General features: G+C 45.7%; 1 protein-coding gene across 1 annotated transcript in view; it reads left to right on the top strand.

Moving 5' to 3' along the window:
- Positions 1-14,092: 14,092 nt before the first annotated feature.
- The window catches only part of DCLK3 (doublecortin like kinase 3), a 31,269-nt gene continuing 19,582 nt past the window's right edge, over positions 14,093-25,779 (top strand). The window contains exon 1 of the mRNA XM_083404836.1: positions 14,093-14,469. Within this exon, the coding sequence (XP_083260962.1) occupies positions 14,382-14,469 (88 nt within the window). The 5' untranslated portion in view covers positions 14,093-14,381. The remainder of the gene's footprint in view (positions 14,470-25,779) is intronic.

A 25,779-nucleotide genomic window follows, 5' to 3' on the forward strand; every position in this document is an offset into this window, starting at 1 on the left:
TGCTTTTTGTACCTACCATATTTTTTGCCCTATAAGACGCACCAGACCATAAGATGCACCTAGTTTTTGGAGGAGGAAAACAACAACAACAAAAATATTCTGAATCTCAGAAGCCAGAACAACAAGAGGGATCACTGTGCAGCGAAAGCAGCGATTCCTCTTGCTGTTCTGGCTTCTGGGATAGCTGTGCAGCCTGCATTCGCTCCATAAGACGCACACACATTTCCCCTTACTTTTAAGGAGGGAAAAGGTGAGTCTTATAGAGCAAAAAATACGGTAATTGCTTCTATTGCCTGTCAAAAGGCAGGCAGTAAAGGAGCCAGGCACTTCTTCCTAGGCAACCTGTTCCACAATCCAGGTGCATCAGTTCAGAAGACCCTCCCTTATCAAGTGGACAGAAGAATTTCTAGTTCTGCACAACACTGGTTAGCTTCAATAGATCGTAATTGTGCTTAAATGTACAGGAGCACTCTCTCTGATTACTGGATGCTGAAGGAAACACAGGTGTGTTTGTCATCTTGCTGGTGGAACTTTATTTATTTATTATTATTTCATTAATTAAAGTTCTATACCGCCCTTCCTCCGAGGATCACAGGGCAGTTTACAATATAAAAACACAGGAATACATGCCATAGTAACGAGAGCAGCACTATATAGAATGCATTGCAATATTCCTGTCTGCAAGTTACCAGAGAGAGCACAGCTAATAATAATAATAATAATAATAATAATAATAATAATAATAATTTATTATTTGTACCCCGCCCATCTGGCTGGGTTTCCCCAGCCACTCTGGGCGGCTTCCACAGAAACCAAAAATACACTAAAATATCACACATTAAAAACTTCCCTGAATAGGGCTGCCTTAAGATGTCTTCTGAATGTCAGGTAGTTGTTTATCGCTTTGACATCTGATGGGAGGGCGTTCCACAGGGTGGGCGCCACTACAGAGAAAGCCCTCTGCCTGGTTCCCTGTAGCTTTGCTTCTCGCAATGAGGGAACCGCCAGAAGGACCTCGGTGCTGGACCTCAGCGTCTGGGCAGAACGATGGGGGTGGAGACGCTCCTTCAGGTATACTGGGCCGAGGCCATTTAGGGCTTTAAAGGTCAACACCAGCACTTTGAATTGTGCTCGGAAAAGTACTGGGAGCCAATGTAGGTCTTTCAAGACCAGTGTTATGTGGTCTCTGCGGCCGCTCCCAGTCACCAGTCTAGTTGCCGCATTCTGGATTAGTTGTAGTTTCCGGGTCACCTTCAAAGGTAGCCCCACGTAGAGCGCATTGCAGTAGTCAAGGCGGGAGATAACTAGAGCATGCACCCCTCTGGTGAGACAGTCCGCAGGCAGGTAGGGTCTCAGCCTGCGTACCAGGTGGAGTTGGTAGACAGCTGCCCTGGATACAGAATTGACCTGTGCCTCCATGGACAGCTGAGAGTCCAAAATGACTCCCAGGCTGCGCACCTGGTCCTTCAAGGGCACAGTTACCCCATTCAGGACCAGGGAGTCCTCCACACCAGCCCGCCCCCTGTCCCCCCAAAACAGTACTTCTGTCTTGTCAGGATTCAGCCTCAATCCATTAGCCACCATCCATCCTCCAACCACCTCCAGGCACTCACACAGGACCTTCACCGCCTTCACTGGTTCTGATTTGAAAGAGAGGTAGAGCTGGGTATCATCTGCATATTGATGGACACCCAGTCCAAACCCCCTGATGATCTCTCCCAGCGGCTTCATATAGATGTTAAAAAGCATGGGGGAGAGGACGGAACCCTGAGGTACCCCACAAGTGAGGGCCCAGGGGTCTGAACACTCATTCCCCACCACCACTTTCTGAACACGGCCCAGGAAGGAGCGAAACCACTGTATAACAGTACCCCCAGCTCCCAGCCCCTCAAGACGGTCCAGAAGGATGTTATGGTCAATTGTATCAAAGGCCGCTGAGAGATCCAGCAGAACTAGGAAACAACTCTCACCTTTGTCCCTAGCTCGCCGGAGATCATCAACCAGCGCGACCAAGGCAGTTTCAGTCCCATGATGAGGCCTGAATCCCAACTGGAAGGGATCCACAGCTAGAAAAGCCTTTGGTTTGATCCAGCTTTTGATTTTGAATTCACTTCTCCCAAACAAATATTTACTTCATTAATAAGTGGGAGATATTTTTTCTGGATTTGATAAGCTCAGTACCTGCCTGCCTTTCTTTACACGTATATAGACAATGTTGCAAAAAATGATTCATTCATCGGAACAGGATAAAAACAGTGTTTTTTGGTAGCTTTAATTAAAAGGCATAGCACTCAACCCATGCAAATTATTATAATTGTGGTTTGCAGCGTATTGTGAGCCATACTTCATGAGGTACATATCTCTCAGTGTGCAGCCTAAAGACAGGGGTCAACACAGCGGCCATAATTGCAGCTCAACACAAATCACACATAATAAAATCTATGGTGCAAAAGAGCATAGAATGCCAGGCAGTCATAATTTCTACTCATTTTACTTTTGACATGCAATTGTGAGATGACACATTTGCCATTAAAAAATAATAATGTATCTATTGAGAATTCTCCAGCTTCTGCCACAGTTGATTTAAAAACGACCGCCCATCAAGATACCCCTGCTACACTTTGGTTTCTAATTATCTTCTGCTCCTATGGATTAATTAGTTTAAAACTTGTGGCAGGGTCAGGTGCTAAATCTTTAACCTTTCCAAATGATTGTATTTCAAAGTTGACAGATATTCTACAAGTGGGACCTGCAACAAAAAGTTATAGTGCAGATTCTACCGGTTCAGGGTTCCAGGGGCCCATGCCTTCTTTTCATTGCATCCCCTTCTCCCCCCCCCCCCCAAAAAAAAGAGAGAGTCAGCCACTATTCTGTGACAGCTGAGGATGCTTGGTCCTCATTGTGCTGTTTTTGCCATCTCTAACGTTTTGCTTTTCCCTAAAATATTTTGTATTTCTGCAAACCTTGGAGATACCTCCCTCTCTTGTGTTGGTGTTATTTGAATTACCGTATTTTTTGCTCTATAAGACTCACTTTTTCCCTCCTAAAAGGTAAGGGGAAATGTGTGTGTGTCTTATGGAGCAAATGCAGGCTGCGCAGCTATCCCAGAACCCAGAACAGCAAGAGGGATTGCTGCTGTCACTGTGCAGCAATCCCTCTTGCTGTTCTGGCTTCTGAGATTCAGAATATTTTTTTTCTTGTTTTCCTCCTCAAAAAACTAGATGCGTCATGTGGTCTGGTGCGTCTTATAGAGCGAAAAATACGGTACATTTGGAGACCGAAGTTTGCTCTTGGTATATAGGATCTCAGTCTAATCGATGATGTCATTATTAGAAGATCTAAGCGAATGCAAAAGGGGGCAGGGCTTCTGTCCCTTTAATAGTTGGGTAGAATAATAATAATAATAATAATAATAATAATAATAATAATAATACTTTTTTATTTATACCCTGCCCTCCCCTGCCAAGGCCGGGCTCAGGGTGGCTAACACGAAATATGAATTAGAAATAAAACGTAATAGGGAAACAACAACAAACAAACAAACAAACAAACAAACAGTTAATTAAAATACGTCTTAAAATACAGCTTAAAAAGCAGCCTCATTTTAGTAGGAGCCCATAAATCAAGACCATAAAGGGAGGAAACATCAGATATTCACCCGAGGCCAGCTATCCATGCTGGTCCTACATGGACCAGCAAAAAAGCCAAGGGAAAATTTATATACCAAATCCCATATAAGGGGTCAGAGTGAGTCTAAGCCGAAGGCCAGGTGAAACAGCTCCGTCTTGCAGGCCCTGCAAGGCCCTAGTCTCTTGTGACAGAGCGTTCCACCACATGGGGGCCTGTGCTGATAATTTCTCTCACCTGAATGAATATTAAATGTGCAAGAGTCTTGCCCTCTGCTACATCTGGCCAGGTTAGGGTAGATAGCTCAGTTGGTTAAAGCCTGGTGCTGATAATGCCAAGGTTGTGGGTTTGATCCCCGTATAGGACAACTCGATATTCTAGTCCGATTGGACTAGAATGATCCTCAGGGTCCCTTCCAACTCTTTGTGTCTGTAATTTGAGCCAATGAGTCTTATTTTTCAGAGCAAGCATTCAGTTGAGGAAGACATGCACAAGCACAATGGTTTCTGGATAGGTATCTCCTGGTAAGGAAGTACAGTGGTACCTCAGATTAAGAACTTAATTCGTTCTAGAGGTCTGTTCTTAACCTGAAACTGTTCTTAATCCGAGGTACCACTTTAGCTAATGGGGCCTCCTGCTGCCGCTGTGCCGCTGCTTCACAATTTCTGTTCTCATCCTGAAGCAAAGTTCTTAACCCGAGGTAATTAATATTTCTGGGTTAGCGGAGTCTGTAACCTGAAGCATATATAACCTGAAGCGTATGTAACCCGAGGTACCACTGTACCTGGACCCTGAAGTCACTTGGCCTACACTCTGGGATTTGATCATGCGAAGAAACACCTACTGAATCTGGTGAGTTGGGTCTCAATGTTAGGATGAAGGCAACATACAGTGGTGCCCCACAAGACGAATGCCTCGCAAGATGGAAAACCCGCTAGACGAAAGGGTTTTCCGTTTTGGAGGTGCTTCGCAAAACGAATTTGCTATGGGCTTGCTTCGCAAGACGAAAATGTCTTGCGATTCCTGGGGGTTTTTTTCCGCTCCTCACCCCCTTTTTCTAAGGCACTAAGCTGCTAATAGCCTTTTAGCAGCTAATCCGCTAATCCCTTAAACCTTTAATAGCCGCTAATAGCCGCTAAACCGCTAATAGCGCTAATCCGCTAATGGGCTTGCTTCGCAAGACGAAAAAACCGCTAGACGAAGAGACTCATGGAACGGATTCTTTTCGTCTTGCGAGGCACCACTGTATTGATTTCCATAGTTCCTCTCCCCCACACCTGTTGTACAACCGATGCTTCTTCTGGGGTGCCTCACTGCATGTTGCACTACTTCTGCTACAGCCTGATGAGTGCGTATCTTTTGTTGGTCCATGTGACAGAGATTGTACTCTGAACATACAGTGGTACCTCTGGTTAAGAACTTAATTTGTTCCGAACAACAGGAAATAGCGACAATGGAAGAATGGAGAAGGAAGCTGCTAGACTATGCTGAGTTGGATAAAATGACTGGGAAGATTAGATACTTAAGAGACCAAAAGTTCACAGAAGACTGGGGAAAATTTGTGGAATATCTGGAGAGTATAAATAACGCTAGAGGGATTTAAAAAAGCACTGTGAAACGCGAGAGGTATTGTTAAAAGGGAATAGAAAAAGAAAGGTTCAAATAATGACAATACAAACCTAAGAAATGCGTAAATTAATAATGACTATGAAAGATTTACAGAAAAGCTGAAGGAAGTCCAGAAAAGAAAGATTTTGTGAAAAATTGGATGTGAAATTATTGTATGATTTGTTTTTGTTGTAAATTAATAAAAATTATTATTATTAAAAAAAAAGAACTTAATTCGTTCCGGAGATCTGTTCTTAACCTGAAACTCTTCTTAACCTGAGGTACCACTTTAGCTAATGGGGCCTCCTACTGCTGCCACACGATATCTGTTCTCATCCTGAGGTAAAGTTCTTAACCTGAGGTACTATTTCTGGGTTAGCGGAGTCTGTAACCTGAAGTGTTTGTAACCTAAAGCGTCTGTAACCTGAGATACCAGTGTATTGTAACCCACGACTTCTCAGAGTAGTGAGAAGTTCCAGGCATGTTTATTCCTGTTTGGCTTCCTTTGGAAGGAAGCCACTGGAAGCTTCTGGCATTTTATAGCATTTGTAAAGTGTAACTATTTAGTAATATTTTACAAATATACAGGGTGAACATAAATGGAAGCACACAGCTTAAATACGGCAGCAGAAAATTCTCAGCTCTCCAAAGAGGGTCATCAACAGCAAAAAAGTGTTGTTGTTTTCCCCAGCTTCCTCTTTGCATTTTCTCTCCAAAAATGTAGTCTGCCTCTGAATATGCTGTTATTAATTTTTCCACGCATGCCTAGTTTGCCCCTTACTCAGGTGGAAAGGGGAGGAGAAAAGAAGAATGACTTACTTTCTTTTACAATTTTCTAGCCTTTTTGGACCCTAACTTACGATCTGGCTGACATTTTCCCAGTGATTATCAAGGAAAATTTGCAGTCATTCTGGCACCATTACCCCCCCCCCCTCCGACCCCCAACTCTTACAACATAGTTATTTGGGAGCCGTGCTGTTGCTGTGCAACTGTTCTTGCTTTTATGAAGTGTGCTATTGTTGCAATGTATATCAGTGCTGGAAGCATAACATTACTGTATGTATGATATTTGAGTGTTCTTCAGGCATTGTTTCGGATGCTAGGCAATTATTTTGTTACACCTTCTCTTTTATGTAAGCAGAGTAAGAACCATTGCCCTTTCTAAACCACCCAACAGTCGCTGGCTCCCTTAGGCCATTGCTCTGGAATTGTGTATCTGGAATAAGTAGTTAACTTCCATCACACTCCACCTTTGACTGATGGCAAAATTGGAGATGTAGCCGTGGTGGCTGATAGGAGAACACAGCTTCCACATACTGCCCCCTGCCAAACGCCTATCTGTTGCAGAGGCTCTGGTCCTGTTTCACCCAAGAATATTGTTTTATGGTTAGGTCTTTTGAAACCAGGGGCAGGGAATCTCCAGGCCACAAACCAGCTGTTTAGTCCTTTGGCCAAGTGGCAAAGCATGGGGGGCCACAGGGGCGGTTGCCCCAAGAGCAAAATTGTTAGAGGCACAAAATTTCAACACCCGGTGCTCCCCCCATAGAGCTGCATGCTTCTGTTGCTGGGCTCCATTCAAAACGGTTTCTCCATGTGAACCAGAAGTGCTCTCTCCAGACAACAGAACGACTCTTCTTTCCTTATCTCTGTGGCTACGATCTTTTGGGGTTTTTTTATATTATATTTTTATTGCTTTTCAAATACAAAAACAAAATTACACACTCCAAACATCTTAATTACATCTTGCTTCTCTTTTTGACTTCCCTCAAATTGTCTGCAATTCCTTCACTTTATTACTTTTTACACATTTCTACCCATTGTTATTAATGCTGTTAACTTCAGTTCGTTTTTAATACGTATTTTCACATTTTCCCATCACAGAGCTTCCTTAAAACATACAAACGTAATCTGACTATCACTCAGTTTTTGCAAATATTGGATAAACTTTTCCCAATCTTCTGTAAATCTTTGATCTCGTTGATTCCGGATCCTTCCTGTCATTCTATCCAGTTCTGCATAGTCCATCATTTTGGTTCTCCATTCTTCTATCGTAGGTAGCTCCTCCTGTTTCTATTTCTGTGGCTATGATCTTTTGAGTGATGCAGATACTGTTCCACACGGCCCCGGGTGCTGACAACCCACGCTACACCACTGCTTTGGCAGATGCCCCGAGTGTCCCTATTTTCCAGGGACACTCCCAGATTTACGGAAGCTGTCCTGGTTTCTGATTTGATCCCAGAATGTCCTGCTTTTCCTTAAAGTAAAGGTAAAGGGACCCCTGACCATTAGGTCCAGTCGTGACCGACTCTGGGGTTGCGGCGCTCATCTCGCTTTATTGGCCAAGGGAGCCGGCGTACAGCTTCCGGGTCATGTGGCCAGCATGACTAAGCCGCTTCTGGTGAACCAGAGCAGCACACGGAAATGCCGTTTACCTTCCCGCCGGAGCGGTACCTATTTATCTACTTGCACTTTGACGTGCTTTCGAACTGCTAGGTTGGCAGGAGCTGGGACCGAGCAACGGGAGCTCGCCCTGTCGTGGGGATTTGAACCGCCAACCTTCTGATCGGCAAGTCCTAGGCTCTGTGGTTTAACCCACAGCACCACCCGCATCCCTTTTCCTTAGGATGCCCCTATTTTCATTGGAGAAGTGTTGGAGGGTATGGAGTTATGTGACACCCCCCCCCCCGAGCCAAGGAGATAAGTAACTGTACAACCTTTAGGGGGCAGCTCTGTACAGGGAAGGTTTTTAAAAATGTTTTATTATGTTTTAATATATGTTGGAAGCTTCCCTGAGTGGCTGGGGCAACCCAGTCAGATGAGCAGATTATTATTATTATTATTGAATAGGATGTCCCTATTTTCACTGGAGAAATGTTGGAGGGTATGCTTTGGCCGTTAAGCTCTCCTCTGGCAGGAGGCTGCCAGCTGCACAATCTGCACTTTCAAAGCTCTCACTTACCCAGTGGGAGATTAATCAGGCCAGGCCAGGTCAGGCCAGCGAACAGCCTACTTGATCCATGTTTTCAAAAACATCCCCCAGGCCACTCACTCACAAAAAGAAAACAGTTGGTGGTTTGCACCACCAGTGGCCCTTCAGATAAGAAATAAGATCCCCCACTCTTGTTAACATTTTATATAAATGTCACTTTGCCCCTATGGTATAATGTATACCGTATATGTTTGGGTTTCAAAATCTGGGGTCCCTTTAGGTAACAAGCGGCGACGACAACATTGGATGTGTCACGCTGCATTCCTAGACGCTCTGACTAGAGAGCACACCTCACTGAACACAGTGGGACTTAATTCTGAGCAAACGTGACGCAGATTGCATTGTAAGAGATTTCGTTTTGCCAGAGAATGTCTGGTTTTGGTCTGGTTCTTCATTTGTCACCAGGCAAGGGCTGCACAACGCGGCGACTGAATTGTACTCCGTCAGCCAGGAGGAAGAGGCGGCTTAACCCTTCTCATGACCACAACTTCTCACTGGAAAATGCCCTCCCTGGGCCATGTTTAATAAGCCTTTTTAACATCCAGGCTCTAAAATGAGAAGAAGTTTGGCAGAGAAGAAGAGGCCTAGGTGGGGGGGGAGTGCATTTACAGAGCAGGATTGGTGGGTACCAGAGGGATTAAGTACCCATCCCTTTTCCTTATTCTTCCCTATAAATGTTCCTTTTGCCTCCTCGTCTGTGTTTACCTTTACAAACATGAGCTTGGGAATACATGTTTGCTCAAGTAATGTGTGCTTCCACTCTAATTATCAGATCAAGCTGCTAGTCCCTTGTGAGTTTCCGATTGTTGGCTGCAGTTTAATTAAAAAGCTTTCCCATGCACTACTTCAAAATTACATGTACGACTTACCAAACAGTCTACGCAGGGGAATTTAGGACCCCACCCCTCATGTTATGAATACATTGAAATCGGTTTCCGCCATATATGGGACTTCTTGGTATCCATCTGTCTCGGGAGACAACGGAGGAGTGCGTCTTTGGGAGTGAATCACACTGTTGGAAGGTCGCAGCGCCTACTGTGGATGTAGATATGGAAGAGACATGTTTTGTTGCAGCTGGGGCAGATGAAGGCTTCCAGTCGTGCTGCTTCAGATGAACGAGGGTGTTTCTTCTCTCCATGCTTCTCCCAGGGGTCATTCCTCCCCTGGTCCCTGTTGTGGATGTACAACCCGACTGTCTGTCTCTGCAAGGGATTCTCTCATGGCAGAGTTTTGCCGCTGCCTAGTCTGCAAACATCCACAACGCTATTCAAGCATTATTTTATCTTTAAAGGACACAGGAATGTCATGAGCCAGCCCTGGGCTGACTCCTATGTTTAATGCCATTGTTGTTGTTGTTTAGTCATTTAGTCGTGTCTGACTCTTCATGACCCCATGGACCAGAGCACGCCAGGCACTCCTGTCTTCCACTGCCTCGCACAGTTTGGTCAAATTCATACTCGTAGCTTCGAGAGCACCGTCCAACCACCTCGTCCTCTGTCGTCCCCTTCTCCTTGTGCCCTCCAACTTGCCCAACATCAGGGTCTTTTCCAGGGAGTCTTCTCTTCTCATGAGGTGGCCAAAGTATTGGAGCCTCAGCTTCAGGATCTGTCCTTCCAGTGAGCACTCAGGGCTGATTTCCTTCAGGATGGATAGGTTTGATCTTCTTGCAGTCCATGGGACTCTCAAGAGTCTCCTCCAGCATCATAATTCAAAAGCATCAATTCTTCAGCCATCAGCCTTCTTTTTGGTCCAGCTCTCACCCTTCATCTGTAGATCCCAGGGTCATTCACCTGCTGTAGAGCAGGTGCCAATGGGGCAGACTGAGGTGGGGGAGGGCAACATTTTTCAAGTTGTTTGAACAGAATAATATCTGAATAGGTGTTAGATCAATCCTTTTCAGCTGGCGGTAATTCAGGACCAGTGAGGTGATTGAAGCACAGGACAGCTTGTTGAAAAGCAGCAGAGTCAATGCACTCTGAACAAGATTATATGATTCATAAAATCTCTATAGCGCCCAGTGTGGCATCTCTGCCAGGCACCTTGCTATTGGTAGGATCAATACTATAGTACCAAGGAGGATTAGAGCTGGCAGGCACTGATATCACATTGCAACTCTGGTGCAAAAATATTGCACCAGAAGAATTTGTATAGCAATGAAATTCCCTTCTGTGTTTTTTTTAATGCCATAACTGCGTATAAATTGGTTTACTACTGAAGCTAATATAACAGACAAAACAACCCCTTTTATTTTTATATTGTATTATGTGTCAGGTGTCTGCTGATCAGCAGGGCAGATGGTACCTCCCAGGAGCTGCAAAAATTAAATGGGCTAGCTTTAAAGTTGCATCTTGCACACATAGACGGCAGTACTATATTTTGTAAACAAATCAAACAAACCAAACCATTTGGCCCGTGCTGAGTCTGTAGGCTTGATCTCTGCAAGCTGCTTTCCCCGCTCTGTTTTGGAACAACTATTTGCAATAGGCAGGCTGAAAACAGAGTGGAGGAGGGATTACGGTGGCTCTCCAGAGCACAGGTTCATTTGTTCAGCTCAGTTCTGTTGCCACATTTCGGTCTTCCAGTATTGAGGTTATGGCTCAGTAACAGCGTTGACAAAGGGCTTGCCCCATCCCATGCCATTCTGTTTGAACCCTTCTAACTTTTTGTGGCCATTCTACAGCAGGGCTGGGGAACTTGTGCTTGCCTAGATGTTGAGGGACTCCCAACTTCCATCACCCCAAGCTGGCACAGCCTAAGCTCAGGAATGATGGGAGCTGAGCTCTAGCAACATCTGCAGGCCACATGTTCCCTGTTACGTACTGAGTTGAATAGGATCCAAAATGCATCAGTCTGATTGGTCCTAGGACAATAGGATCCAGAATGCAGCAGTCTGATTGGTCCACAGGAGCCACCCAATCCAGCTCCAGGTGGAAGTGAATCCGCAACCTGATTGGCCTACAGGAGAATCCCGGAATTAGCCAATCACGTGGGGCCCATTGTGTAAATAATGTATATAAAGCAGGCATTCTGGGGGAACTTGAAATCCACTCTCGACTCCGAGTATATTTCATTCCCCGTCTCCATTTTAGTGGGAGATGAAATTACTGCCTTCCCCGCATTTCTGTCCCCTCCAAAAGTAGCCAGACTAACAAAAATACCGGGTATTTTCAATCTGGTGGCAATTTCATTCTGCATGGCAATACAGTGCAACACTCCTTGTTTGACTGTATTGTACAGAATGGGGGGGAGTAACAGTGTTATCATTAGTCATCCTTAGAAGGAGAGCAATGAAGTGACCCTGAGATGCTGCATAGAGAAACAGAGGCAGACGATTGCTATAGTAACTATGTAGGTCAAACAACACCAGGGCCAGCCTTGCCATTAGGCAGGGGAGGCAACCCACCACAGGGAGCAGATTCTTTTTGAAGTATCAAATAGAAACAGTTTAATCTATTTGCCACTATTGATTGTGCAATTTAGCTGCCCTAGAAACCCTTTTGTGGTTGCAGAATGGTGTTTATAATATTCATTTAAAGCACATTCAAAACACATTCTTACCCTCAAAGAATCCTGGGCACTGTAGTTTGTTAAGGGTTGCTGGAAATCGTAATTCGGTGAGAGGTAAAAGACAGATAATTCTCCAAGGAACAGAATTTCAAATGCTTTAAAGGTATATCGTGTACACAGGCTAAATAAAAGCTGGATTTTCTACTTCAGTCTCTAACATGTCTTCGGCTGCCTCTTGATAGCAACATGAAACAGGGCCTTAATGTACACAGATGGGTATTTATTTAAGTTCTAATTAACTGCTGGGTAAATTACAAAGCAAATTTTAAAAATGTTAATGCCTGGCCATCATTGCTAACCAGCCTCTGCTCATTAGAAGCTGGACAGGTCTCTCAGTGCTGCAGGAAAATGCTCACATTTTACAAGTGGCAATTGAAAATGCTTTTAAAAAAATTAAAAAAAACTTTTCTCCTTTTAAAATTGTGAAGAGGTGAAGAGTTTTGAAAACGTGGAACTTTGGAAACGTGGAGGTGCTGTATGGCAACTGGACCCGTGACTAGTCCCTGAGTCTGTTATTTATGGAGCTCTATTTTCCTCCAGTCCTGGATTGTGGCTTCAGAAAGGGGTGAGATCTAAGTGAGGGAGAAACAGCAGGGTGGTGGAGAATAAGGCTTGAACCCCCCTTACCATCATCTGCCACTCAGGCTGTACAATTCACAGATTTTTAGCCAGATTAAACTGATGGACGGGCGAAGTTTAAGGTCCTTTCATCACCCAAGCCGGGTCAAGCCATTTTGCCGCTTCTTGAGACGGAACAGCACAACACCCGTGCGAGTCCGTGGGCCTAGTACTCAACGTCAGTCCAGTCATTTTGACATTTGAGGGAGGGAAACAACAACCTTACACCTCCATAGTAGTCAAAACAAAGCAACAGGAAATTAAATAACCAACCATTTGCTGCCCATTCGTGACACCCAAAATCCAGTGCCTGAGGCAGCTGCTTGACTCTGCCTACTAAGAGGACCGGCCCTGAAGTGCTTGCCTATAGGTCAAATGCAAGCAAGCACTTTTCATCAGAAAAAGGTTTATTTTATTCACTCATATTCACCATAGAGGATTTCTGAGGTGTTCTGTGAGTCTTTGAGTCTGGCATTTCAAAATGGCAGGGCAGCTACAGAAAAATAAGAGGGCAAGGGGGAAGAAAAAGCACGGGGTCTTCCCGCTCTGCTGTGTTTGCCATGTTGGCAACACGACAGGCAGACAACCAAGAAGTTAAGTTCGCAGCAACTTAATAGTAAGTTGCACAATGGTGGGGAGACTAGACCGACCTGCCCATGTCTGAAGATATGCCACTGAAGTCCTGCTGCTTCAAGCGCCGGCCAACTCAGACGTGTGCCACGATGCAATCATAAAGGAGTGGACTTTTCAGTGGTGGCACCTCAGCTTTGGATTGCTTTCGTCCAAGGAGTACACCTGGCATTTATATCACACTCATTTCAGCACCAGGGTCTGTCTCAGTCGACTGTGCAGTTTTTACCAGCTGCCTTTAATTTTACCAGCTGTTGCTAATTTTAAGTGTTTTATTGTTAACTGTTAGTTAATGCATTGTCTATATTATTTCACACAGCCCTGGAGTATGTTTTGTTGAAGGGCAGGTGAGAGATGTTTCAAATTAATTATTGGCCAGTCACAAGGTGGAAATGCTGTAAGGTGAACTGTGTCCCAGGAGCTAGGTGATATTGAGTCTTGGCATTAAAATAAGACTGCCTGGCCGAGCAATGGCTCAAAACACAGGGTTGTCATAGTGCTACTCCCATGAAAGGGAATAAGGGAAATAGGAACAGTTGCTCCTGAAAGCAAACAGCTCAGTCGCTCAGGCACTGGGAAAAGCTGTGCTTCAGACCTGTTTAATTTCTGCCTGCCACACAAGCTGTTGAGGACCCAAGCGACAGGAACGGAAAGGAAACGACAGCAACCCTACTGCTCGAAATTATTCATCACTGGTTACATTCACAGTCTTACTTGGGCACATTCATAAAGGGGCCACAAGAGTCATCAGGGCTTCCCAAACTTGGGTCTCCCGCTGTCAATTCCCATCATGCTTCTGCTAGCTAGGGATGATGGGAGTTGTAGTCCCCAAGCAGCCGGAGACCCAAATTTGGGAAACACCGACCTCCTGTGTCGGAATTTATTGTCCACCGTCGGGCTCGAACCCACGACCTGGAGATTAAGAGTCTCCTGCTGTGCCGACGGGGCTATGCTGAGTGCCTTGGAGCGCTGCTGCAATCTGGGTGTGTGCCTGCGCGGTAGGCAGGCAGACATTCAACAGGTGCAGAAGGGCAGCTTTTCCTGGCGATGCCAGAGGAGGAAAGCTTCACCTGTTGGAATTCCGGCAGGGTGGCGACAGCATCCTGCGCAAAGAACCCCAGCGAGAGGCTGGGTGAGATTTCGGAGCCGGGCGTCGAAGGCAGAGAGCGGCAGGAGGCAGCCAGGCAGCCTCCCGGGAAACCGACGCCGCCGGGCGGGGCGCCGCCTCCGCGGGGAACGGCGCAGCCCTCTGGGCGGAAGAGGCGCCGCCTCGCCATCTCGTGCCCGCGTCTGCCGCCAGAGCGCGAGGAGACGGAGGAGGAGGAGAGCGACGGAGGGGACCATGCCTGCCGCCGCGCCGCCGCCCCCCTTGCGCCCCGCCGCCGGGCCGGCGCCCTCCTGCGGCTGCCCCTGCGCCCGCCACCATCCCGGTGAGTGCTGCCCGCCTCGCGCCGCGGGAAAAAACGCCCCCCGCGCCCCGTTTCCTCAGCAGGGCAGCGGGGGCGACCCCTTTGCCTCCCCGCCCCTATGGGACCCCCCCCCCGCGCCCCGTTTCCTTTGCCAGCCTCCCCCTCTCCCGGTTTTATATCTGCTGCGTGAGTTTTTCGCGCGCTCCCCTCGGCGGGAGTTTGGCTGCCCCAACTTGAGACGGGAGAGGGAAACGTGACGAGGGGAAACGTGTGAAAGCCTCGCCCGCCCGCGCAGGATCCCTTGGAGACCCCACTCTACCCCCCCCTCTCTACCCAGACTACCCCCACCCCACCCCTCCTCTGCCCTCTACCCGCACCCTATCCCTTACCCCACACTTCCTCCTACCCTCCACCCCCATCCTACCTCCACCCCCTGTCCTACCCCCACCCCTACCCCTACCTCCACCCCCTCTTACCCTCTACCCTCACCCTACCCCACCTCTCCTCCTACCCCACCTTACCCCCACCCACCCCTCCTGCTAACCCCACCCTACCCCACTCTCCTCCTCCCCTCTACCCCGAACCCCACCCCTCCTACTACCCTCTTCTACTCTTTACCCCATACCCCCCTTATCAGCCTCCTTATTGACACCCCCACATTTATCTGCCCTCATTCTGTGTTACCTCAGGTGGGGGGGAGGTGCGTGGTGGAGGTTTTTTTTAAAAAGAGGATCCTTGGTTTCAGCAGGTGGGGGAATACCCGGTAGATCCGCTGGTGAGAAACGATCCAGTATGTAAGGCTGTCTTCTGAGTCACTGGGAGAATCTTCTCCGGAAAAGGCAATGCCTAGCTGGGTATCGACTGATTTCTATCCTGGGCAGAGCTTGTTTCAATGCAGGCGGTACCACAATACAGAGGGACCTCGGGTTAAGAACTTATTTCGTTCCGGAGGTCCGTTCTTAACCTGAAACTGTTCTTAACCTGAGGTACCACTTTAGCTAATGGGGCCTCCCGCTTCCGCTATGCCGCTGCTGCGTGATTTCTGTTCTCATCCTGAAGCAAAGTTCTTAACCCGAGGTACTATTTCTAGGTTAGTGGAGTCTGTAACCTGAAGCGTCTGTAACCCGAGGTACCACTGTAGTTAACAGAATCAGAGAATTGTAGAGTTGGAAGGACCCACAAGGGTCATCTAGTCCAACCCCCTCCAGTGGACGAATATTTTTGCCCAACGTGGGATAGCTAGCTAGCAGGAGTGTCAGCTTGAATAGAGTATTGGGGGTTGGGGCATAATCGATTGCATGATGCAGCACACACACACTATTTGAATGGCAATGCCCATCAACTTGGGGGGCGGGTAGCCCCCTCAAATATTTTATTGGGGGGGGTAAAGGGACCTTGGCCCCCACAAGTTGACTCCTGTGCTAGCAAGAAGTGAGCACACTGTCCTGCTGTCATTTCTCCATTTATTGCCCGTGAAAAGTATGGTGCAGTTGCAAAACAGCAGCAACAACAGCAAATTGTGATGTGAACTAAATGTCCGCTTCCTTTCATTGGCTGGGATGGGTATTGGAAAAAAGTTTTCTATCTTTTTGGTCCTGGGATCTCTAGTATCCTGGGATAGGAGGAACAAAAGAACCTTCCCAGTGCTCCCTGATTCTTGAAAGCATGTCGGTTCATAACTCTGACTTTCTTCCCCAGGTGGCTGTTAGTGGATGATCAGATACAGTAGTTGTCAAAATTAGGAGCATGGGCAGAAGATGGACTTTGTGGTCCCTCGGTGACTTAATGGCCGATAGGGGTAGCGCCACCTGTTGGGATTTTTGCAAAAGGATGCCAGACCAGATGAGTCTTGCCAGTTCCAGAAAGCCACATCTCTTGTTGCGCCAGATTCCACTCTCAGGAGTCGCTTTACACAAATTAAGTGTTATGGAGATCCTTTATATGTTTTCCTGCTTTATAAAAATTTAAAATGCATCAGTAGACTATGTGGCTGCTGTTTTTTTGGGTCACTGTTTCTCTACCTGCTGCTTATTCTGCTTCCAGGTGATAGGCGCAGGATAAGGTAAAATTTCTAAGACTTGTTGAAGCCAGGAAGCTCTTCCCCTCCAAACTATGCTACTTGCCCAATCTTGATAAGACGCTGCCTTGATCTACCTAGCAACACTGGCAGGCCCTTTCTACAATGGCTGACCTTCTACCTGCCAAGCAGATGCTCTGTTACTAAGCGATGGCCCTTCTGCAAAGTGTGAATCAATGAGGACCCTTTGTTTGGGAATATTCAACCTTACTAACTAGGTATAGGCTGGGAGAGGCACAAATCAGAGCTTGCTGCAGGATCCTGCTCTGTCTAATTATTATTATTATTATTATTATTTATTTGTACCCCGCCCATCTGGCTGGGTTTCCCCAGCCACTCTGGGCGGCTTCCATAGAAACAAAAAATACAGTAAAATAGAGTTTATTTCTCATTAGAGGGTCATTGCCTGAAAGCCATTGCATTGGTGGCAAAGTTGTTCTCATGTGAAGGGCAGGGACTGTTTCTGTCAGAAATGCAGGCCTAGGTCTCCATCTTTTCAGGATAGTGAATGTAGTTTGTGTGGGATGGATATATCTCATGGATCTATCAGCAAAGTGGTGAAGAGGCTGGTCCTTTTTATGTTGCCTCCAGCTGCTTGCATGTTAAAATGGATATTGATGATGGTGGTTGTGTTCAGCTTTGTGCTTCTTAATGATTCTTAATAGAGAATCTTGAAGTCGGCTATAGCTGTGGAGGGTGAAATAATTGTGGTAGGAGAATGAGGTGAATATTAGAGACTTTTTTTTTTTTTTAGTTAAGTTTGCATTCAGTGAAAAACATTGCAGTATTCTCATTTGCCTAGTTTTGAATTCAACAGCTGTATTAAAACTCTTTTTTGTGTGTGGCAAATCTGAGCCAGGGACACTTGGCCCAGTTCACATGTCACATTAAACTACAGTTTAAAGTTATTATTTTAATATGAATGTGCCTAGTGCTAGTAAATGCTGCTCAGAAGTTCTCACTCTAGTCCTCCCTTCTTGCTGTGTCACCAAGAAACAGCCACTCTGACTTCTTGTGATATCTAAACCTTGACTCATGGTTTGTTTCTCTCTAAGCAAACCATGACTGGTAACCAGCAGTTTGTTCTTGGTTTACTGCTTGTAGCTTGAAGAGAAACAAACCATGAGCCAGGGTTCAGACATCACAAGCCAGGTTTTGGGAGAAGAGCAGAGTGAGAACTTTTTAGCAGGGCGGGCGAACACATAGATTTTAAATACCTTTTAATGTGAATTTGCAAACGACTGTATGTTTTATTGTGATATGAGAATTGGACCACTGTATTGATGTGTTCTACAAAAAAAACACTTATGAAAAACAACTTTTTAAAAAAAGTTGTTTTGGCTTGTCTTCATGGTACACATTCCCATGGCCTGTGATGGGAGTTCATTGGAGTTCATGTTAACAACCCTTTTAGCAAATGAGCAAATAATTTATTGTAGGAAAAATAGAATCTGGTTTGTGTATACTGTTGGTTGAGTGCATACTGCTATCCATCCTTTTTTGTTAAGAAAGAACAAAGCAAAGACTTTTGATAAAACTCAGACAGGTGTCATTCAATTTGCAGGAATTTGGTGGATTGGAAAAACAACCAAACCTTTCAAAAATCCAAGTTGTTTTAGCGTTATAGGGAAAATCAAGGCTATCTTGATGTTTCAATCAGTGTTTGAAACTCCCATTGTTCTAGGTGCATTTTGCGACAGAGAATTTGCACAAGCAGTTTCTGAGTTCTGGGCGCAGCACTGCGGCTAAGATTTCAGATTAAAACTGCAGAGTGGAAGGAAAGGAGGACCTTTTTCTGCCTGTCCACTTCTAGCTACTCTCTGAAGACTGGAGAAGAGACCCTCTTAAGAATATAAAGGGCGTGGGCAGGGGAAGGACTAGACTACGTGGAAAATGAACATAATATTTTAGCTGCAGTTCATTCATTTTCAGATTTATATTTTTGATATTAAAAAGTGTGCCTAGACATTCCCTTGTTGCGCCCATAACCTAGGTTTAAGGTGCCATTTAGCTCCTAGCTTTCATATTTCTAACACTGGTTTCAATTCTGCTGAAAATAATCATTTTTATGTTTTTAAAGCATGACTTCTAAAATTCAGTAGTTTCAAATGAGAACAGAAAATGCCATAGTTTACTTAAATGAGAACAGGTTTGGGACTCTACAGTCATTTTTGGAGGGGAAGGAGGGGGCATATTTCCACTCTGCATAAGATGAATGAGTTCTAGTTGCTTGAGAAACAAGCAAACAGCAGACTTTGTGAAGGTGCTAGAGCTCCAGCTGTGTATTTTGTCAGTCATGCATATCTGCCTTTGGAAGAAGCTTAGGTTGTTAGTTTTGGCTTTCGCTTTCAGGTTGCCTAGGTTTTAAATGTTGAATGACTGGAAAGGAGTACACAGGGACCAAAGGGAAAGGGAAGGCGGCTACGATGTGCAGTCTGGGAGCGAGCAGCCTTAGCCTGCAGAACTTCTGCCTGGATCTCTCAACGCTGACAACGTTGTGTTTTAGTTTCTGCCATAGTCCTCCAAAAGTCGATAAGGAATCTCTCTTTTGGAGCCAGTTGCCCCTTAGCAACTTGTGCGTATGGTGTATACATGCTAAGCTCGATACTGTGACGTAGGGAGAGGGTGGAAGCTTAAAATATTATAAATAGATGCCTGAACATTAAAGAATCAAGCTGCATGGATTGTGTTAGTGCAGTGGGCGGATAGTTAACATGAGTCTTTTATTTCCGTCGAACACTTCATAAAGAAATGCATAACTTTTTCATTATTCGATAGATGTCACCCTGAAAGAACCAATGTGAACAGTTAATATGCTTCCTTTTAATATGGTGTTTATGCTGTGCGAATATTTTTGCTCTTGACTTCAGAGCTATGAGTTAAAGGGGGAAAATGCTCCCTTTTTAGAAAGACATCTCCTTTCTAAAAGCTATCCTCTTTCAGTCCATTACAAGAAATGTGTACTTAATAATAAGAGGAACTATGGAAATTTACTTTGGTGTCATGTTAAAATTTAAGTATAGTGCCAATTAGCAAGGGATGGGTTCCTCGCCACAAGAGAGAGATGTGGCTGTATTCAGGGTCTATGTTATGATCCATCAAGCTAATAATGGTTTGGTGCTTCCAGTGGCGTAGCGTGGGTTGTCAGCACCCGGGGCAAGGCAAGTAATTTGCGCCCCCCCCCGCTGCACTGTCCCTCCCCCAGATAGTCCCTCGCTATCTCTCCCCCAGATAGTCCCTCGCTCTCTCTCCGCACTGCACCGCACGCCTGGCACCCTCCCCTCCACAGTGGGCGGCGACCCGGTGGCTCGGATCGGATTCGCACAGCCAGCACTGCAGTGAGAGAGAGTGAATGAGCCAGGTAGGGGCAGAGAGCTGCGAGTGCGAGCGCCCCCCCCCCCCCAGATGTTGCGCCCAGTGCGGCCGGCCCCCCCTGCACCCCCCACGCTACACCACTGGGTGCTTCCCCCTTCTGGGTTTTCTTTTAACAATGCCATAATAGCTGAATTGGACAAACAGTAATTAGTGTTAGTCTTCAAAACGCAATTTGAAACCATGGTTTGAAATAGCAGTGTAAACCAAGACTTGGGCTTGGGAACTGACCATAGCTGCCTTATCAATCACCACTTGAAACTATGGTTAGAACAAATGGAAGAAGAAATTGGCATGTGGGACAGGAAGACGGATTCTGGTTCAGTCAGATGGAGTCCTTTCTCTTGAGACAGTTCAATTAACAACAAAGAAGAACTGTTGTATGGCATAGGTTTTTTGTGGATTAGAGTCCACAAACTTATCAGAATCTTAGAAATGATCCACTTTTGCGACTGTATAATGAGCTTCAGTTGTAGCTTGAAGGGGTGGAAAGCTTTGGGGTTCCACCCCTAGACTCCAAGCTTAGAGGTGGTCTAGGTCTCTTCCTTTTGATTTCAGGGGGGGGGGGGTGTCTTGTTCTTATGTTTCTGGAAGAACAAATGACCGGACACTCAAGGCAGTTGGCCACCCCATTGTTCCTGGCTGTTTCTGATGCATGTGAAAAGACTGGGATGATTAGCAATGGTTTAAAGTGGTTTTGAATCAAAATGTTTAATAATAATAATAATATAATAATAATTTATTATTTGTACCCCGCCCATCTGGCTGGGTTTCCCCAGCCACTCTGGGCGGCTTCCAACAGAGATGAAAAATAAACTAAAATGTCTCATATTAAAAACTTCCCTGAACAGGGCTGCCTTCAGATGTCTTCTGAATGTCAGGTAGTTGTTTATCGCTTTGACATCTGATGGGAGGGCATTCCACAGGGCGGGTGCCACTACCGAGAAGGCCCTCTGCCTGGTTCCCTGTAACTTGGCCTCTCGCAGTGAGGGAACCACCAGAAGGCCCTCGGAGCTGGACCTCAGTGTCCGGGCAGAACGATGGGGGTGGAGACGCTCCTTCAGATATACTGGACCAAGGCCGTTTAGGGCTTTAAAGGTCAGCACGAACACTTTGAATTGTGCTCGGAAACGTATTGGGAGCCGATGTAGGTCTTTCAAGACCGGTGTTATATGGTCTTGGCAGCCGCTCCCAGTCACCAGTCTGGCTGCCGCATTCTGGATTAGTTGTAGTTTCCGGGTCACCTTCAAAGGTAGCCCCACGTAGAGCGCATTGCAGTAGTCCAAGCGGGAGATAACCAGAGCATGCACCACTCTGGGGAGACAGTCCGCGGGCAAGTAGGGTCTCAGCCTATGTACCAGATGGAGCTGGTAAACAGCTGCCCTGGATACAGATTTGACCTGTGCCTCCATGGACAGCTGTGAGTCTAAAAATTACCTTTAAATATAAAAAAATTACCCTTGCTGTTTTGCACTGAAGTTTGATGACCCAGTCAACTCAATTTCTAGTTACAAGCCCGGATATTTACTTTGTGTCCTGCTTTTGTTGGTGGGAGTTGCCACTGTTTTCACCTCTCTCTCTCTCTCCCTGCCCCCCCTCTCTCAGCAAGGTACTTGCCTTTTCAAATATACCAACACATTCCTTTTTTGTTCTCAGAAAAAGCTATGCAAGGAATGGCAATTCACTCATAATGGATTGAGTAGGAGGGTGCTTGAGATTTGTTGAGGCAGACAGAGGGAAATCTGAAGAAAAAGAAGTTGTAGTAGATCAGTTTGCAGATGGCTTTTTACATGATCTCTTATTCCAAAATTTGTTGTTGGCATCTGTCTGTGTTGGGACGCGGATGGCGCTGTGGGTTAAACCACAGAGCCTAGGACTTGCTGATCAGAAAGTTGGCGGTTCGAATCCCCGTGATTGGGTGAACTCCCGTTGCTCGGTCCCTGCTCCTGCCAACCTAGCAGTTTGAAAGCACGTCAAAGTGCAAGTAGATAAATAGGTACCGCTCCGGCGGGAAGGTAAACGGTGTTTCCGTGTGCTGCTCTGGTTTCGCCTGAAGTGGCTTAGTCATGCTGGCCACATGACCCGGAAGCTGTACGCCGGCTCCCTCGGCCAGTAAAACAAGACGAGCGACGCAATCCCAGAGTCGGCCACGACTGGACCTAATGGTCAGGGGTCCCTGATCCTCAGGGTCCCTGCTAACTCTACAATTCTATGATTCTTTTTGTGTGTGTGCTCCATATCCAAGAGCAAAGAAGCCATAAAATACCTTCTTCAGAGCATAGTACTATTTAAAGAGCAGCTCAGTGAGACATTGTACTGCTCCTATAGACTTTAGGGAGGTGCTGTGGTCTAAATCACTTAGCCTCTTTGGGCTTGCCGATTGGAAGGTTGGCGGTTCGAATCCTCATGATGGAGTGAGCTCCCGCTGCTCTGTCCCAGCTCCTGCCAACCTAGCAGTTCGAAAGCACACCAGTGCAAGTAGATAAATAGGTACTGCTCGGACGGAAAGGTAAACAGCGTTTCCTCTGGTTCGCCAGAAGCGGCTTAGTCATGCTGGCCACATGACCTGGAAGCTGTACGCCGGCTCCCTCGGCCAATAAAGCGAGATGAGCGCCACAACCCCAGAGTCGTCCGTGACTGGACCTAATGGTCAGGGGTCCCTTTACTTTCACCTTAGCCTCTTCTTCTCCTCCCAAATATATCCCACAAGGCAGCGGAGGCTTAGGATCAGAGTTTTCCTTCTCCTAGATGGACTCCCTTCCCAGGTTGATGAGCCCCACCTGCCCCTCACTTCCCTCTATAACGTGCAGAAACCACCTTCTTGACCATTGAACCCTCTTGGTCTGTTCATTCTCCAGAGCCTGTCTTTGCATTCAGGGAAAGTCCCTGACTCACCAAGGGTTTGAGACCCATCGGCTACGCTCACCTGGTTTAGCTGGCCAGTGGAAGCCGTTCCCAGGATGTGACCACTGTCGCATGCTGACAGCTTCTAAGAGCCACACGTGAGAGCTGAGTGCAGAGTGAATGACCAAATTACAGTGGTGCCCCGCAAGACGAAAAACTCGCTAGACGAAAGAGTTTTCCGTTTTTTGAGTCGTTCCGCAAGACGAATTTCCCTATGGGCTTGCTTCGCTAGACAAAACGTCTTGCGAGTTTGTTTCCTTTTTCTTAAAGCCGCTAAGCCGTTAATAGCCGCTAAGCCGCTAAGCTGTTAATAGCCGCTAAGCCCCTAATAGCCGCTAAGCCGCTAATAGCCGTGCTTCGCAAGACGAAAAAACCGCAAGACGAAGAGACTCGCAGAACGGATTAATTTCGTCTTGCAAGGCACCACTGTACCTCAGAAGGAGCATCCCATGCATCCTATTCCAAAATAACTGTGCCTTAACTAGCATCTGACCTTGTTTACAAGGGCTGATAAAAAAGTGGAGGAAAGCTTTCAGAATAAATAGTGGTGGCTTGGCCATTACCTTAGATGTGCAGAGATAAGCCAAACAGGTGCTAGGTTTAGAATGATGCCTAGTACCAACTCCAGCATCTTGTCTGTCTCCACTCTACCCGGAGATGACGGAAACCAAATGTATTGCATGCACAATATGTTCTCCGTTATGGGGTCTTTCCCCACACCTTATGATTAAAGGTATAAATAAATATGAAGTAAGGGCTTGTGCCTTTCTGCATATGCATATGTAGCCATATTCTGCAAACACTGAGGAATGAATGTGATTGCTAGAACGTGCTATTGGCACAGCAATTGGGGCCCGTTGGTTCTCTGCATTTTGCTTAACCTGGGCATTTTAACTCAACAGACTTTGTGCTTGTTTCTTGCTAACTGCCACCAACGTAATAGAAAATTATGGAAGTCAGTAAAATAAAATAAAAATAAAATCACAAACTGACTGCCACTGGCGTCACAAGAGCAAGATTATGCCACTTAGCGCCCCCCCATCTCTCACTTAACATTTGTGATCTCTGAATAATTTTTGTATCCCTTGAGGGGTGGTCTATATCAACCTTTAAATGTAATTAGCCATAGAACAATGCAGGGTGTTGAACAGACTCACTTAGAACCTGCTCCTGTTTTAACAAAAAAAACCCAAAGCCCCGAAGCCAGAGAGGCAGTCTGACTCAAGGCAGGCTTTCTGTGTTCCCTTTACTTAAATAGTATATTGAATTATATACAGTCTGTGGTGTCTGAAAGTTGTTTATCTTACCTAGGAATAATTTGCTTCACTGTAAATTAAAATAGAACATTTCCTGACTTCCTTCTGTCCCTAGTATAATTTTATTTAGTCCAATTATGGCGCTAATGTGAGCAATTACCTATACGCATAAAGGAGGCTTTCAGTAATCCTTGTGAAAATGATCTGTCACTCAAGCAGCTTATTTGCAGAATTCTGAGGTCTAGCAACAATAAAACCACAAAGTTAAGAGATAGATACAAACCCAGCACAATAAAACAAGCTCAGTATAATACTGTGTACAGCACAGAACTGAAAACGCCCGCAGGGACAGACTTTGGTAATATGGCGTCCTGAGAAGACAAAATTTGGCATGTCCTGCCTCCCCCACCAATATTTCTTATTTTCACAACAATTCCTTTTGGTCCAGTTGCTTTTAAAAAGGATCATATCGATAGGTACCCAGATAAATATAGGTGTTGTTTTTTATTTTATTTTATTATTTTGCACCTCCTTGGCTTGGTGCCCTTTGTGTGCGAACCACTTTCACTATCCTAAATCTGGCGAAGAACACCTATGAAATGTGTACATCAAAACTGCCAGCTGTATCATGGGAACTTCAGAATCCAGTTCTTAAAAGACCCTGGAGAACAGAAGAATCTTAGCTTAGTGCTAAGAAGGCAACAGTTGGGGAACTTCGCTATGGGACGCATTCCATCGTTGAGGGGCTGCCGCTGAAAAGCCCTTAAAACTGGAAAATGTCATCTGTTTGGGTAGAAGGCACAATCTATAGTTTTCTTATAATATGAATATTTCTGTTTAACAAACGTGTTCTTTTTGTGTAAAAATATGTTAACGTTAAAGCCTGTTTTCAATATTGGCAGATGTTTTTATTCAGACTGTCTCTATGGATCTAGATAAAATCTGTTCACCCTGCAGAAATGATCAATTACTTGTCCTGGTCGTATAAAATTAAGTCGGTCTTGTTCAGGGCATAAGGAGCTGATAGATCTGGGGGCGTATTAAGACCGCTTTGCAAGTTAATGCATAACATTGATTTCCCTTTGTAAGCTGCCTTGTTAGCGGTGTTTGATCTGTATCTCCAGTATTTAACCACTTAGTCCACTTAGAAACAAATTTATTTTGGGAGTTACACTTCGGTTCTCAGCAGGTATTACAAGAATGCCTTGCTTTGGTCTCTTAAGGGTGATGTAGTTGGGACTCTCTTAACAAGAAATCTTGAATGGGCCGCAGAATCACATGTTCACTACCTGTGCAGATCAAATTTCCACCCTAAGATTCTTAAACAAGGATTTTGAGCTATACTGGTTACGCAGCAAGCTTGTGGCCAAAATACAGTGGTACCTCGGGTTAAGTACTTAATTCGTTCCGGAGGTCCGTACTTAACGTGAAACTGTTCTTAACCTGAAGCACCACTTTAGCTAATGGGGCCTCCTGCTATGCCGCCGGAGCACGATTTCTGTTCTCATCCTGAAGCAAAGTTCTTAACCTGAAGCACTATTTCTGGGTTAGCGGACACTGTAACCTGAAGCGTATGTAACCTGAGGTACCACTGTAAGCAGTCTGGCAACCATGGAATTTGCTTGGTCACGTGAGTTTTTCCCCTGCCTCACTTGCATTCTGAAAAGTGCTCAAGGCTTGGGGGTTAACCACTTGTAAACTGGTCATCTGCATTAGCGATCC

The sequence above is a fragment of the Podarcis tiliguerta genome, assembly GCF_965153285.1.
Source record: "Podarcis tiliguerta genome assembly, chromosome: 12".
In the NCBI taxonomy this organism is placed as follows: domain Eukaryota; kingdom Metazoa; phylum Chordata; class Lepidosauria; order Squamata; family Lacertidae; genus Podarcis; species Podarcis tiliguerta.